General features: G+C 56.3%; 1 protein-coding gene across 7 annotated transcripts in view; it reads left to right on the forward strand.

Moving 5' to 3' along the window:
• SRCIN1 (SRC kinase signaling inhibitor 1) overlaps window positions 1–15,799 on the forward strand; it is a 74,737-nt gene that overhangs the window by 44,710 nt on the left and 14,228 nt on the right. For 3 of the 7 annotated variants that reach the window (XM_033183258.1, XM_033183255.1, XM_033183256.1), the window contains 11 exons: window positions 28–120; window positions 356–399; window positions 679–866; window positions 2,037–2,212; window positions 7,887–8,017; window positions 8,148–8,295; window positions 8,620–8,866; window positions 9,363–9,597; window positions 11,224–11,378; window positions 11,671–11,823; window positions 12,482–12,604. In XM_033183258.1, the coding sequence (XP_033039149.1) occupies window positions 28–120; window positions 356–399; window positions 679–866; window positions 2,037–2,212; window positions 7,887–8,017; window positions 8,148–8,295; window positions 8,620–8,866; window positions 9,363–9,597; window positions 11,224–11,378; window positions 11,671–11,823; window positions 12,482–12,604 (1,693 nt within the window). Of the gene's footprint in view, window positions 1–27; window positions 121–355; window positions 400–678; window positions 867–2,036; window positions 2,213–7,886; window positions 8,018–8,147; window positions 8,296–8,619; window positions 8,867–9,362; window positions 9,598–11,223; window positions 11,379–11,670; window positions 11,824–12,481; window positions 12,605–13,634; window positions 13,902–14,901; window positions 15,791–15,799 lie in introns of those variants that run through there. The other 4 variants (XM_033183260.1, XM_033183257.1, XM_033183259.1 and 1 more) reach the window with 2 other exon arrangements.

Consider the following 15,799-nt stretch of genomic DNA (forward strand, 5'->3'; position numbering starts at 1 on the left):
GGTTGCCCAGACCCCCTTCCTCCCCAGGGAGCGCATGGAGGCTATGGAGAAGCAGATTGCCAGCCTCACAGGCCTGGTGCAGAGCGCCTTACTGCGAGGCTCTGAGCCTGAGACCCCCAGGTGAGGCCCCTCTCCCAACACCACTGCCAGGGCCTGGGGGTGGAGCAGGAGGAAGGGGAAATGGGCATCGGCCCTGCCAGTGTCTCACTGGGTGACCCTGGGTGAATCCCTTCCCTTCTCTGGGACTCTATCCTGACATCAGAGAGCTGGAGGAGATGACATCTAAGGTCCCACCCAACTCTGGAGGTCTGGGGCTGGCCTGGACCCCCTAATGGCTTTTTTCCCTGTGCCACAGTGAGAAGATTGAAGGCTCCAACGGAGCAGCTACCCCCTCAGCACGTGAGTGACCCTCCCCCTCCCCCATCCTTTTTCTCTCAGAGCCTGTTTCCTAATCTATAAAGTGGGGATTAAGCAATAGCTACATCACTGGCCTTAGCCCAAGAGGTCTTTGCCCTGGCACTTTGGTCCCCACACTTAGGGCTGGCCACTTGGGGCAGGTAGTCAGAGCCACCGGGTTCTCTGGCTATGTGGCGGAGAGTAGGGAGGACCCTGTCCCAGCCCAGTCCTTCCCAGGCTCACAGTTTGTTCACTTTCTCCCATCCTCGTGGTCCTCTGCAGCCTGTGGGTCAGGCGGCCGGAGCAGCGGGGCCACCCCCGTGTCCGGCCCGCCCCCGCCCTCGGCCAGCAGCACCCAGGCAGGGCAGCCTACCGCCGTTAGCCGGCTGCAGATGCAGCTTCACCTGCGAGGCCTGCAGAACAGCGCCAGTGACTTGCGCGGCCAGCTCCAGCAGTTGCGCAAGCTCCAGGTACCGCCCCGTCCCGGGCACCGCCCCACCAACGCCCACCTACTGGTCGAAGCCCCTTGCCACAAGTCCCGTCCCATCCCCTACTACCTCATCCTTTTCCCAGAGCTCCCACGCCCGAGTCCTTCGCCGCTCACTGATCTCTCTCCGAACCCTTTCTCCCCTTCCCCTTTCTTGAGCTTCCGCCCCCTCGCTGAACCTCCGCTTCCTCACCAAGGCCCTACCCCTCGCCCGTATCCCCCTCATTGAGCCCTCCTTCTCCTTCCCTGAGTCCCCATCGCCCTCCTGGAGACCCAGTCACCCACTGAGCCCCTCCTTCGTCAGTATCCCTCGGGGCAGTTCCAGTTCCTTCCTGCCCTGCAACCCTTTCCCTAAGTCAGCGAGAGCCCTTCCCCCGAGTCCCCTCAGCTCCTCCCTCCTGAGCCCTGACAGTCTCCCCTGGCCCTGCCTGGCAGATGGTCCCACCTGTCAGGAGCTTGGCATCGCCGTGTCCGCTCCTCAAGCGGGCCCAGGGCCCGTCAGGTGAGGATAATGAGCAGAGACAGGCTGGGGAGGGGGCAGAGAATTGCCATCTGGGCAAAAGATAAGATCTTGCCCACTCCCGCCATTCAGGCTTGGAACTGGGTTGGATCAATGGTTAACTTGGTCTTCCTGTCCCAGCCGTGGAAGCTCTGTCAAACGCCAGCGCTTGAGTCCTTCATTCCAGTCCCGTCCCCATTCCGAGATGATGGAAGCGACAACCATGCGCCGCACTGTCGGCAGGGACCCACATAGGGCCACACCCTGTCCCGCAAATATTCCCAACCCCTTCTCCTGCCTCATGTTCCCCAGAACTTAACCTTGCCCTCCTCCCCCTGCAATAACCACCCCGTCACTGCTGCTTGCGGCCACAGCCATGCAGCTGCCCCTTTGCATGGCCCATTTAAACGTTCCCCCCTCCACGATCCCCATCCGTTCTCCTCCTGCCTCTGTTCTTCCCTAGAACTTAGCCCTCTGCCCCTGCCCTTCGCCATCCCACCCCTTCGCTGCTGCCTGAGGCGGAGCCAAGCAGCTGCATCTTCTGCCGAGCCCCGCCCTGGATTGGGCAATCCTCTACCCGCCTTCTCCCGGCCCTTCCCCTGCCGCGCGCCTCCGCTCCCCCCACCCGGGTCCATCCGTCCGTGCGTCCCGCAGCTACAGAACCAGGAGTCGGTGCGCGCGCTGCTGAAGCGCACGGAGGCAGAGCTGAGCATGCGCGTGTCGGAGGCGGCGCGGCGGCAGGAGGACCCGCTGCAGCGGCAGCGCACCCTGGTGGAGGAGGAGCGGCTGCGCTATCTCAACGACGAGGAGCTTATTACCCAGCAGCTCAAGTGAGGCTGGGCCCGCGGGGGAGGGAGCGGTGGGGGTGCGGCCGGAGCGACCCGCCACCTGGTTTCCCTGGGAGGCGCAGCTCCCTTCCCTCTGAGTCACAGGTGGCGTTGGTCTGTTCCGAAGCCTGATTTCCTTCTCTGGCCTGATTTCTGTGTGACCCACAAACCTTTGATCGGCTGGCATTATTCCTGATTTCTTTTTTCTGGCTTGATGCCTGCTTTGCTATGGTCTTGCTTCATAATGATCCACACTCAGGCTTCCTGTGGCCTGCAGCTTCACTGTCATCTGGCCAGCTGCCTGATTTCCCTCTGCCCTCTGCCTACTTTCATTTTGGCCTGTGGCCCGTGCAAAGTGACCCTGGGGTAGTGCGTTCAGGTGGAGCGTTCAGGTGCCGCCACTGCTGTAGCCTGGCGCTGACCAGCCACCATTGGAGATCTGATTCCCTGATCGCTGAGTCCAGATACAGCCAAGGAAAACCCACCTTCCTTCCTAGTGCAGCTGGAACAGGGCTGAAGTGTTTTCAGAAGGAAGGAGGAATCATGAACACTCCGCCTCCACATGCTTAGGCATGGAGGGGTTAACAGAAGACAGTCTTCTGATCCAAATTTAGCAAATAGCTGTCTGGCCAACCATTCCATTGTCTGGCACCTTTGAAGGGAGATGCTGCCTTTCAGTGTCCATTCAGGGAGTGAGCACCCCCACCCTGCTATCCCTCGCCAGTGATAGGGATCTGAGACAAGAGGCCCTGCTCCTTCCTGTGGACCCCCTCTTGGTGATACAGGGCATTAGGGGACCTGGAGTCCAGTGCCAGCCCTGAGGTGCTGAGTGATCAGGGCAGTTCCTGCCCCTCTCTGTGTCCCAGTGTCCTCATCTGTACCCAGCATTAAGCTTTTCACCTCTCTTTTCAACAAGGGGTTGAGTTGTACTGGCTGGGGACTCTGGGAGCCAGGAGAGGCTGCTCCTTGGAGCCCAGCTTCCTCACTAAGTCATAAATGAGCCTCTTGCTAGGAGCTCCTTGAGATGGGTCGCTGCTCCTCAGTCTGGGGCCCACATAGCCTAGTGGTACATGTGCATTTCAGCAAGACCCAAGGCAACAATTCCCATGACACCATGTGGCTGAAATAGGGTAAGAGGCCACCCCATGGGGACATAAGCCAGAAGCAGCCACCCCATCACTCTAGGTGTAATAACTTAGTGATGACTCCGGCCAGATCTCCAAGCAGATTGGCAGGTACCATCTCTCCTCACCCGGGGAATTCCATTTCTCCAGATTTTCTATCCTTTCCTTGTCCCTTTTCATTCAGCCCAGAGGAGGGGGGTTGGAATATTCAAAAGGAATTTTACCGAGACATTAAAGGAAAATTAAAGGAGATCTAAAAGCACAGAGCCAGAAGATACGAAAGGACAGATTTATGCCACTGTCATTATAAGTGTTTGGTCCTTGGCTCCCTGAGAGCCTTGGTTCTCCAGGAACACAGACTCCACACCCCCTGCCCCATTATCAAACCAATTATTCAGAGAGCTTGGGACCTGCAGTACTGTTTCTGGCAGGATTCTCCATCCTCCTGAAAGGGGGCTCCTGCCTCTTCCGGGTTGGGCAGATACTGGGCTCCAACTTGGCCATGAAGGCCCTCCCTGCCCAGCTCCCATAGCCTTCCCAGGCTTTAACCCTGCAACCCCCCTACCCCATACTCTGGCCATAACCCCTGCACACTTACTCTTGCCCCAATTTGCTATGCCCCTTCCTCTTTCCTGGCAACTTGCTGGAAGTTAAAACTGGTTCTGTTTCATTCAGCTTGACTCACTCACCTGTTCATCTAGCCCAGCACTTAAGGTCTGTCTGGGCATTGCCTTTAGGTGCAGCCTCTGCTGACTGAGACCTTTTAGGTCCTGGAATCCACCTTTGCCTTACCCAGGGCGAGCTTTGTAGGTATGCCACCTGTGCAGTCATTCAGGGCCCCACGCTTGGAAGGGTCCCATGCTTGGTATAATGCTCTGCTGTTGCCATCTTGAAATTCTTTTTTTTTTTTTTTTTTTTTTTTTTTGAGACGGAGTCTCGCTCTGTTGCCCAGACTGGAGTGCAGTAGCCGGATCTCAGCTCACTGCAAGCTCCGCCTCCCGGGTTTACGCCATTCTCCTGCCTCAGCCTCCCGAGTAGCTGGGACTACAGGCGCCCGCCACCTCGCCCGGCTAGTTTTTTGTATTTTTTAGTAGAGACGGGGTTTCACCGTGTTAGCCAGGATGGTCTCGATCTCCTGACCTCGTGATCCGCCCTTCTTGGCCTCCCAAAGTGCTGGGATTACAATCTTGAGCCACCGTGCCCGGCTTGAAATTCTTAATAATTTTTAAACTAGAGGTGACATTTTCATTTTGCATTGGGCCCCATAAATTATTTAGCTGCTTCCATTTTGACTCTTCCCTGTTGACTCCTCCAGGACTAAATCCGGGTTTGGAAAGCCTAGCCACTTTTTCCTCCATTGTCTAGACTAGCTGGCCTGGGACTTATTTGCAGAACTTGCCCAGGTTAGAGGCCCCACAACTTTGGCAGATTGGATGATGAGAAAATCAAGTGGGGAGGCCTAGTCCCTCCTGCCTGGGAGTTGCAGTGTTGTCATCTCCTGAAGTCTTATTTGAGTCCTTTACATGACAGTCTCTTCCTCTTCTGAGTGATGTTTGGGAGTGACCATTTTATAAAACTGGCACAGCTTGGACCAGTCAGGTATCACACATACGAGCAGGGGAGTTGTTCTTTCCCATGTAGTAAGGCGAGGGCTGGGCTAGGACAGTGTATGGATTGGGGGCAGCATGGGTGATGTTGGTGTAGTGTGGAAATGAGATACAGCAGAACCAATGGCTGATGTCAGATGTGAGTAGATCCTACTCTGCCACAAAATGGCTGTATGACCTTGGACTAACTAGTTAATCTCTTTGAATATCTTTTTTTCCTTTTTTTTTTTTTTTTAATGCCAGAGTCTTAGTTAGGATAGCTAATTAATTAGGGTAGCTTGCTATAACAAATAAGCTCCCAAATTGTTTAATAATTCAAAAGTAATAAACATATCTTTCTCATGGAACAGTATTGGGTGTGTTAGGCGGGTGGCTCTTCTCCGTGCAGTCATTCAGGGACTCAGGCTGATGGAGATTCTGCTGTCTTCAACATGTGTTTTCCAAGATCACCCAGAGAGTTTCCAACTAACAAAAAAAGAAAAAGGAGCATGGAGGATCTTACATGGGAGGTTTTTGTGGGCCAGGTCTGGAAGCAGCATGTACTCCTTCCACTCATCTTCCATTGGGTAGACTTCAGTTAAATGGCCACTTATCACTGCAAGGCGGGCTGGGATGTGTAGTCTAGGCTCTGAGCCACTGTTTGTCTGTGTGTAAGCTGGAGATAATAACTGTTCCCACCTCCAGGATTTGTTTTGAGGATTAATCAAAGTAATGAAAGCCAAGGCTTGAGTGTGGCACCTGGCATACAGTAAATGCATAATACAGGATAGCTCTTTAACTGGTAGTGCTGCTAAGTCACAAGCTTTTGCCCTTGACTCCAACCCAGTCTGTCTTTTCACCTGTTAGTTGGATGAAGATGGGTAAGGTGTGCTGATAAGATTTGCTGATGACACGGAGCTTTAAGCGGGAGCAAATCTGTTGGATGATAGAACTGAAATTCAAAAGTTGTTTGCACCTAGATTGAGCTGAAATCCAACAGATGGGATTTGACAGGAATGTATATAAAGTTCCACATTTGGGTCAGAGATGTCAGCGACTCAAGTACAGAACTGAGATGACCTACCTGGGCAGCAGTTCCTTCTCTCCCTTGTTCATTCATTCCACAATTATTTCCCAGAAATCTACTCTGCACCAGGCACCATGCCAGGTGCTAGAAACCGGAGATGAATCTGAAAGACATGGTCCTTGCCTGCCTGGGGTTAGTAGTCCAGAAGGCTGCACAACCCAGCCAATAGGAGCTTCAGCAGTTTGGAGGGCAGGAAGCAGACCCAGCAACCACAAGGGGAAGGGCTGGAGGAGAGCTTCCCATTGAGACCTGAGGATCAGTGGGAGTTAGCACGTGTGTGTGCGTGTATGTGAATGAGTGAATGGAATATTCTAGGCAGAGAAAACAGCATTATAAAGTGCCAGAGAGGGCAGCACAAGTAGCGCCTCAGAGCAGTTCTGAAGGGTTCTAAGCAGAAGCCAGATGGGACGAGGGGTACAGCGGCACGGAAAACAAGAGCAGCTCCCAGGCACTGAGCCCTTGCCACCTGCATTAGCTCATCCAGTCCACCTGATGGTCCCCATGAAGGGGGAACTCTTTTTTTTTTTGAGACAAAGTCCCACTCTGTTGCCCAAGCTGGAGTGCAGTGGCACGATCTCGGCCCGCTGCGACCTCCCCTGCTGGGTTCAAGTGATTCTCCTGCCTCAGCCTCCCAAGTAACTGGGATTACAGCCACATGCCACCATGGACGGCAAATTTTTGTATATTTAGTAGAGACGGGGTTTCGCCATATTGGCCAGTTGATCTCGAACTCCTGACCTCAGGTGATCTGCCCGCCTCAGCCTCCCAAAGTGCTGGGGTTATAGGCATGAACCACCACACCTAGTGGGGAATTCTTACCATCCCTATTTTTTAGACGAGGAGGTTGAAGTCCAGAGATATTAGGTAACTTGCCCAAGATCTCTCCTCTGGCAAGGGCAGAGCTAGGATTGGAGCTTGGATCAGTCTGACTCTAGAACCAAGTTTTCAACTACCATCTTCCTGCCCTTCTTGGCTGCACTGAAAAGTTTGGATGTTAGCCTCAGGATGATGGGATCCATTTAGGGTTCAATGGCAGGAGGGATGACCTGATCTGATTTACAGTTTAGAAGAATGTAGGGTCTTAAATGACACAAGTTCAGCATACACTAGCTGAAAATCTAAAGCAGCTTTGGCCCTCAGGAAGGAGGCTGTGTGGCTGGATCATTTGGGAGAAGGGCAATGAACATGGCAGTTTCCCCCGAAACAAGAGACCTCCCCAGGGGCACGTGCTCTGCCTCTGGTTCTCTGAAAGGCAACCAAGTTCTCTCTGCTTCCTTGGCAGAATAGAATCAGGGGATGCAAGTTACAATGAGAGATGCTTGGGCAGATATTGCTGAGGATCAGAGCTTCCAAGGGGTACAGATGGTACAGGGCACCTCTTAGGGAGAGCTTCTGAAGTCTCCTCATCTCTGAGATTTGGCATTGCAGATTTTACTTGAGCATGTGGTCTGGTGGCTGGCTTTTATGTTTGTTTGTTTTTGAGACAAGGTCTCCCTCTGTCACTCAGGCTAGAGTGCAGTGGCACAGTCACGGCTCACTGCAGCCTCAACCTCCCAGACTCAAGCGATCCCCCTGCCTTAGCATCCCCAGTAGCTGGGACTACAGGCACCTGCCACTACACCCAGCTAATTATTTTATTTTTTTGTGGAGACGAGGTCTCCCTATGTTGCCCAGGCCGGTCTTGAACTCCTGGGCTCAAGAGATCTGCCTGCCTCAGCCTCCCAAAGTACTGGGATTACGAGCATGAGCCACCACGCCCAGCCTCCTGCTTTTACTTTTGATCCAACTGGTGGCCTGATTTCTTTCCAGCTGCCCAATTTCAGGGGGCTGGGCTGGCATCTCAGGCCAAAAGAGCTGAGAGGGTCTCTCTGTGGCTGCAGTGACCTGGAGAAATCGGTGGAGAAGATCCAGAGGGACGTGTCCCACAACCACCGGCTGGTTCCTGGCCCCGAACTGGAAGAGAAGGCACTGCTGCTGAAGCAGCTGGGGGAGACGCTGACGGAGCTCAAGGGTGGGTCTGGGGCCTGCGAATGCAGCATGTTGTCCAGGGCGGGGCAGTCTGCCATATTCCAGCCACCATCCCCTCCTCCCAGTCTGCGGTGCTTTCTCTGGCCCCGGCTCATACCTTCCTGTCTCCGAAGCTCACTTCCCGGGCCTGCAGAGCAAGATGCGGGTGGTGCTGCGCGTGGAGGTGGAGGCGGTGAAGTTCCTGAAGGAGGAGCCCCAGCGCCTGGATGGGCTCCTCAAGCGCTGCCGCGGGGTCACGGACACACTGGCCCAGATCCGAAGGTCATTCTGTCCCTGACCTCTGATTTCCCATGGGGTCACACACTGGGCCCAGACCCATAGGTCAGACTGAACCCTTACCCCAACTCCCCCAAAGGTCACTGACGTGCTGACTGAACTGGCACCTCAGCTCTGCCTTGTGACCCCTGCATGCTGTAGACCTGGCTTCCTCTTATACCAGGGGCAGTCACTCCTCCCCAGGCCCTCCCACCTCTCCTGCAGCATCCCAGGATGCTGCCTCCCACCCCATCTCCCTCAGGCCAGCCTTCCCGCAGAAGGGTCATTACCTACTGGCCTCACAGCTGCTCCCAACTCTCCCAACCCCAGGCAAGTGGATGAAGGTGTGTGGCCACCCCCCAACAATCTCCTGAGTCAGTCCCCAAAGAAGGTGACGGCAGAGACTGACTTCAACAAGAGCGTAGACTTCGAAATGCCACCCCCCAGCCCCCCGCTGAACCTGCACGAGCTGAGCGGACCAGCTGAAGGAGCCTCTCTTACCCCTAAGGGGAGCAACCCCACCAAAGGCTTGGACACTCCTGGCAAGAGAAGTGTGGACAAGGCTGTGTCTGTCGAGGTGCTGGGGCCAGGGATTGTGGATGGGGCCGTGAGCCAGGTTCACACATTCTTATGACCATCCTTCCTAAGGTGGGGAATGCCAGTCATGTGGGTCTTTTTCCTTGGGGGAGGAGGGCCAGTGCCCTAATGGAAGTCTAAGAAGCATAATGAGGGTGACATTCGCCCTCCTAGACAGAAAGCATATTATGAAGCTACAATAATCAAAGCATTATGATGTTTGCCCAAGAATAGACTATGTAGTCAGTGAAATAATAGAATGCCCAGAAATAGATCTAAGTTTATCATGAATGCAGTATATAATGAGGGTGGCATTCCTACCCATGGGGATGCCATGTCATACCCACGAGAAGTCAAAGAGTCTTCCTGGAGGTGGGATCAAATATGAGGCTTCCTTTTCTATTCCTTGCCTCTGTGGCTTGGGGGAGGAGGCTGAGGCCCTAGAGTTCCTGGAGCAGGAGAGCTACCTTGGTCCTGACCCCTGGCTCCCTCTTAAGGCTGCAGAGCGAGACTGGGAGGAGAAGCGGGCAGCCCTGACCCAGTATAGTGCCAAGGACATCAACCGGCTGCTGGAAGAGACACAGGCAGAGCTGCTCAAGGCCATCCCTGACCTGGACTGTGCCAGCAAGGCCCATCCAGGCCCGGCTCCCACTCCAGACCACAAGCCCCCCAAGGCCCCCCATGGCCAGAAGGCAGCCCCCCGAACGGAGCCCAGCGGGAGGAGGGGCTCAGGTATGGGGAGTAGTAGGGCTGGTGAGGAGCTCAGCATCGGGGAGTGCCCTCCTCGGGAGCTCAGGCTGATGGGGGAGGCACTGGGGACTCAAGATCATTGTGGCCGGGCTGCCAGACAAGGGAGGCCCTGGGACATCAGCCGCCACTAAAGGGAGACTGGGACCCAGAAGGACAGGGCCAGCTGGATTCCATCCCGGCTTTTCCCACTGTCCTGGGAAGGGAGCCGCTGAGAGGACCAGACAGGGAGGACAAGCAAGTCCAGGCAGAGTCATCCGCCTCCACAACTTGGCTGGGTGCATGCCACAAACCAGGCTGTGTTGAGGGTGGGTTCCAACGCTGATACTGACACAGTTCCCGTGGTCCCCAGCCTGAGTCACGGTCCCAGGGTAGGCAGAAATCCAGACCAGAAGTGGCAGTCATCATTCCTTCATTTTATTCATTCCTGCAATGCATATTTGTTAAGCACCTACTGTGTGCTAGGTGCTGGAGATATGGAAATAAGACAGGGCTTGCTTTCAAAGAGCTCAAAATTTAGTGGGGGAAATAACACTGACATTTGTGTGTATCAAGCACTTGCTCTGTGATAAGAACTGTTCCATTGCTTTTAATGTATTCATCCTTACAGTTTTATAACAAGCCCAGGAGGCAGGTACGGTAGTTATTCCCATTTTACAGAGGAGGACATAGGCTCAAAATGATTAAGTAATCTGTGCTGGGTCATGCCTAGTACGTAAACCAGAAATAGAATGCAGATGTTAAATGTAGTAGCAGAAGTGAATGCCGGTACTGTGCAGTCCTGGTGGAGGCCCTAGGAGGGCAGGAAGGCTTCCCTGAAGAGGTGACTTTTCACTGAAGTCTTGCAAATGAGTGGGCACTTCCCTAGCCAGTGAGAGAGGGTACTCCAGGGTGAGGGAACAGTGTGTGCAAACGCCTGGAGGTGTGTGTGTGTGTGGTGTGGCCTCAACAGGGTCCAACCTGGGAAGCAGCAGGCAGAGCTGAGGCTGAAAGCCTGGTAGGTGCAGAGGTGCTGGCCTAAGGAGTCTGGACATCGTTTGGGGTGGTGGGGAGCCACTGCAAGATCAAAGGCAGGGGAATGTCATGGTTAGAGTGACCTCTCTGCAGGTTACCCTGGAAACAGGGCTGGAGGACTAACTGGGGGAAAGGAGAGCCCAGTGGGAGGGGCCAGGATCCCTGGAGGAGAGATGGAGAGCTGAGCCAGGGCAAGGGTGAGGGGCAATGGGAAGGAGGTGGTTAGAGCAGCGCCTCTCTAACTTGAATGTGCGTCCGTCACCACAGGATCTGTTCAACCAGATCCTGATTTAGCAGCCCAGGAGTGGGGCCTGAGCTGCAGTTCTGACAAGCTTCGAGGCGCTGCCAGTACTGCTGGTCCACAGACCACACTTGGAGTAGCAAGAGTGCTGTCAGGAGAGGGACAGGGCTTGGAGCTGGCGTGCAGGAGGAGATAAGAGAAGGAGGGGGCCCTGTGTTCTTGCCCCCAGGCTTTCCTCTCACTTCCTCCTGGTCCTCCCTGGAGGAGGAAGTAAGGTTTATCCCCTTCAAGTTAAATGTAGTGCACTGACTCCAGGGTTGCAGGCCCGCTGACCCCCAGCCCCTTGGTGCCTGCAGATGAGTTGACAGTGCCCCGATACCGCACAGAGAAGCCCTCCAAGTCACCCCCGCCGCCCCCTCCCCGCCGGAGCTTCCCCTCCTCCCACGGCCTGACCACCACACGCACTGGAGAGGTGGTGGTCACCAGCAAGAAGGACTCAGCCTTCATCAAGGTACCACTCCCACCTCAGATAGAGGGCCGGGGGACTGAGTTAGGATGAATCCTCAGATGACTTCTGGAGACCCTCTGGGGTGGGAAAGAGACCCCTTTCTCAGAGAACATGGAAGGAAGAAGGGGGTGGCCGGTGGCAACTTTGTCCTGCTAGTTTGGGATTCTGGGTGTGTGTATTTGCCTTAATTCCATGCTAGGCCCCTGTCCGTTGAGGGATACCATGGGGCCTGGGAGGTGAGCTGGTGGTGAAGCTGGGCAGAGCCTGGCCTTGACAGGGGTCCCGGGCCTTGCAGAAGGCCGAGTCCGAGGAGTTGGAGGTGCAGAAGCCCCAGGTGAAGCTGCGCCGGGCCGTGTCAGAGGTGGCCCGCCCAGCCTCCACACCACCCATCATGGCCTCGGCCATCAAGGACGAGGATGACGAGGATCGCATCATTGCAGAGCTAGAGGTAGGTCAGGGCACACCTGGCCCCCAAGGTCTCAGCCAGGCCCCCTTCTCTGCCAGGCTGCCCCCAGGCCAGGTGACAGGATGAGACAGAAGATGGGCTCTTGGGCTCCCTCTGGAGCACTGGCTGTTCAGACCTCAGCCTTTTGCCTTCATTTCTTCTCCACTGTGAAATGAGGGGTGGGGGTCTAAAGTCTTCTCTCCTTGCAGATTTGAGTTTTTAAATTGTAGTCTCTGAGTCCCCCCAAGTATCCCCAGACCTCCTGCACTCTGAAAACCCCATATCCTAAGATTCGGAGATCACTGAGTTTGGAGACCCCCATCCCCGAGTGTTCCGAGATCAGCTCATGCTTGAGACCCCATACTTGAGTGTTCTGAGGACAGAACTCTGAGACTCTCATGCCCCATGCCTCGACTCTCTCAGCAGTGTCAGTCACCACACTCAAGCGTTCTCAGCCACCCCCAGCCCCAGTGCGGGGCCTCTGGAGGTGACCAGATGAGGGCAGAGAGGGCCGGCGGCCATGGCAAGGGACCAAGGGGTGAGGCTGGGGGCCGATGCCATCCCAGGCCACCCTCCCCAAGGATGCCGAGGCCACAGGCCAGCACCTCCCTCCTCCCTGATGTCCCCTCCTCCAAACCTGCCCCCACCTTCTGCTCCCCAGGTGTTTGAGAGAAGCTCAGTGTCTTCCCTCCCCCCCACGCCCCGCCGCCAGCTGATCCCCACCTTGCTGTCCCCCCAGGACCTGGGGCCCCCCGGGGGCTCAGCCCCAGGCCCTACACGGAAGGTAACGGGGCTGCTCCCACTTCTCCCAGCTTTCTCTCTGCCTGTGCCCCCACAGCTTCCTCTCCTCACCTCCCACGCTAACCCGCTAAAATGCCAGTCACCGTCCCGAGTCCCGCCACCGCCACAGCCACTGCCACAGCATTACACGTGTACTCACCCCTCCCCCACTCCAAGGACAGGCGCATAACCCTTCCTCCCTGCTGCCTGCTGGGGGCGCTCCCCAAGACTCCAGCAGCCTGGATGTCTGATGGCCCCTTGTGTCTGCATTTTCTCACGGGCTTGCTGATGGGGGCCTGAGTATTTTGTTCTGGTTCGCAGTCTGAGCTTAGGTCTGGCCCGAAGGCTGAGTGTGGTCTTGGGCCAAGATTGGAGTTTGGATCTTGCTCACAGGATGACTTTGGGTCCAACTCAAAATCTGACCTTGTCCTGAGCCCTTGCCTAGCCCCCACCTCCATCTTCGCTGCTCTGCTGCCTGTGCCGGGGAGGACTCTGTTTTTCCCACTAGAATCTATGCCTTGCGCTGGGGGCCAGGACGCCACAGGGGTAGGCTCTTCTACAGCCTCACCAGCCCATGGCCCACGTTGCTCTCTTGGACAGAGAGCCTGGGATGGAAGAAAGCCATGCCATTCCTTGGCTGCTTTTGGCATTGGGAAGTTCTTCCTTCTCTCTAACTTCAGTCCTTGCTGCTGTCCTGCTGCACTTATTTCCTCTTTATTCTTTCCTGGGAATTTGGGGGTGAACCTGCTGTCTGCACCCCACCCCTGGGGACTGTGTTTGGGGAGGAGGGGAGGGGGAAGGTCTGGGAATCTCTCTCTCTGCCAGGTCAGGTTAAGGCCGGGGCCCTCCGCTCTGGGGAAGGAGAGCCTCCCATGTGCACACATTCCCTGTCTGGGGCTCCCTGGCCCACAGCAGGCTCTGTGCTGATGGCCACCTGATTTCTGGCCTGGCTGGAGGCCTGGTGGCACTTTGGTTTCCTGGTAAGGGAAGAGCAGAGGGGCATCAGATAGTGGACAGTGCCTTCTGCTGGTCAGGGGATGGGCACAGAGCAGTGTGAGGAACCTCTAGGACGAGCTCTATGGAAGGGGCGCCTCCTGGACTGGCCGTGCCCTTGGCACTTTGGCCCCTCCCATCCAAGCCCTGCCCCTTTCTGGCTCTGGGAGCCCATCCTGAGGGGCCCAGTGGACAAGGCCTTTTGCCTCTGGCTGACCCTCTGCATCCTGCGGCAGCATCGGGCTGTGGAGCCGGGCGAGCATGAGGTCGCCCTCTCTGCCTCCCCAGTCAGCATCCCCCACTTCCAGGTAAGCAGGTGGCAAGGCTGGGTGGGTTCCTTTGGGAGGGGGTGGTTGGGGGTCCCTGCTACCCCCCCCATCTCCCCACGGCTCCCTTTAGTGGAAGGAGCACTGGCCTTGGAGTCAGACTATCTGGGTTCAAATCCAGGCTCTGCCACTAACTAGCTGCGGGTGAGTGGCCTTGGGTGAAGCATGTAACGTCCCTCGCCCTGGTGAGACCAGCAGTCACTTCACGGGTTAAGTTAGGCACTGAAGGTGAGGAAGGATGTGACGGCACCTGGCACAAGCCTGGTGCTCAGAGTTAGACCAGGATTCACTCGTGTCGGGGAGTGGTACTTGGGGCTTCCCTCTGTGCCCTCACCGAGGCCAGGGCCAGGGATGCTGGCACCGGAGCAGGTGCCCAAGGGAGCTTTGCCCGAGTGTGTGTGCAGCAGAGGATTTGGCAAGGGGCAAGCCCCACCCCTTCCAGCTGTGAAGCTCTTGGGGAGAGCACACAAAGCTGGGGTTGGCCAGAAGTCTCTGGTTTGAGATGCCAGAGGCTGACATGTGGTCTCTGCCCACACGGGGCCAAAGGTTTCCATCATTCCATTCATTTCAACAAATAACTAATATTTATGAAGCACTCACAACATGCCCAGCGAGCTCACTTCATCCTCCACTGTCCCCACCTTGGTGTTGAGTCATTGCACAGATGGGCATACTCACAGGAGCAACCCTGAGACCGGCTCCTGGAGGCTCACATGGGTGGTGTGAAGTAAACGTGTGCCTGCCCTGGCCAAACCGGCACCTTTACTGGAAAGTAGGAGGCCGTGGGGTATGGTGGGAAAGACCTGAATTCTGGTCCCAATTTTGCCTCCAACTTATTGGGTAGCCTCTGTCAGGACCCTCCCTGCCTCAGTTTCCCTATCTGTAAAAGAAAGTGGCTAGGCTCACCTAACTGTAACCCCCATTTTGGCTTGGGGTTTGGTTGTAGGAATCATACTCTTCCTCATCTTCCTTCTCCCCGCAGGCTGCCCCAGGTCCCAGGGCCTTCTGCATCCCAAAGATCATCTTGACAGAGTGTGCCCCTAGCCCTCCTAGCCCACCAGAGGCCAGACTTGAGGAACTGGGACCCAGGACAGCTCCCCCCTCAAGACCATGGACCCTGGCTGACAGCGGGAGGGGCTGGGATGGCCCACAGGCCCCGCCAGGGGTAGTGGGAGAGACTCCTGGGCCGAGGAGCAGCTTCGTGCCCTGGAAGGAGGGGGCAGCTCTGAAGAGACTGGGCAGAGGAGGCTGCAGCCTAGAGGATGGAGAAGCCGGGGTACCCTGTCCTCAGGGACCAGCCCAGGATGGGACTCCGGAGACCTCTACTGCTGACACCTACCCAGAGGAGATCCTCAAGGACTCTGGACACGATGCCCAAACCTGCAGTAGGGAGCACCAGGGCCAGGCTGCTGCCAACTCAGGCTGTGCCACATGGGGCACCACTGCCCAGTGGATGGACAGCCTGGAGGAGACGCTCCGGGAGCTGGAAGCCACCCTGTGCAACATGGGCACAGGCCCTGCCGTGGGGTCCCCTGGCAGCCCCCCACCCCTACCCCTCGGCCCCCAGGTGGCTGCCCCCTCTTCATCCTTCCCTGCTGCCTTCCTCCTCCATTTCCAGAGTCGGACGGAGTAGGGGGCGGCAGGAATGCCAGGCCAGCCCCCTCCTCCCACCAGCCTTCTCTCAGCTCTTATCACTCTCCTGGGAGCCTGGTGTCAAAGCAGGGTTTGCAGGCAGAGTCCCAGGGAGGCTGGGAAGCCGGCCTACCCAGGGGTCGGCCAATCCCCAGCCTTGGCAAGAACCAGGGCCTCTCCCCTTCTGCTCTGTATCTGTAAACCAACAAATAAAGTTCTCTCCCCACCTTCGCTCTCCACGCTCCCCT

Source organism: Trachypithecus francoisi, unplaced genomic scaffold (genome assembly GCF_009764315.1).
Source record: "Trachypithecus francoisi isolate TF-2019V2 unplaced genomic scaffold, Tfra_2.0 Lachesis_group20, whole genome shotgun sequence".
Classification (NCBI taxonomy): Eukaryota; Metazoa; Chordata; class Mammalia; order Primates; family Cercopithecidae; genus Trachypithecus; species Trachypithecus francoisi.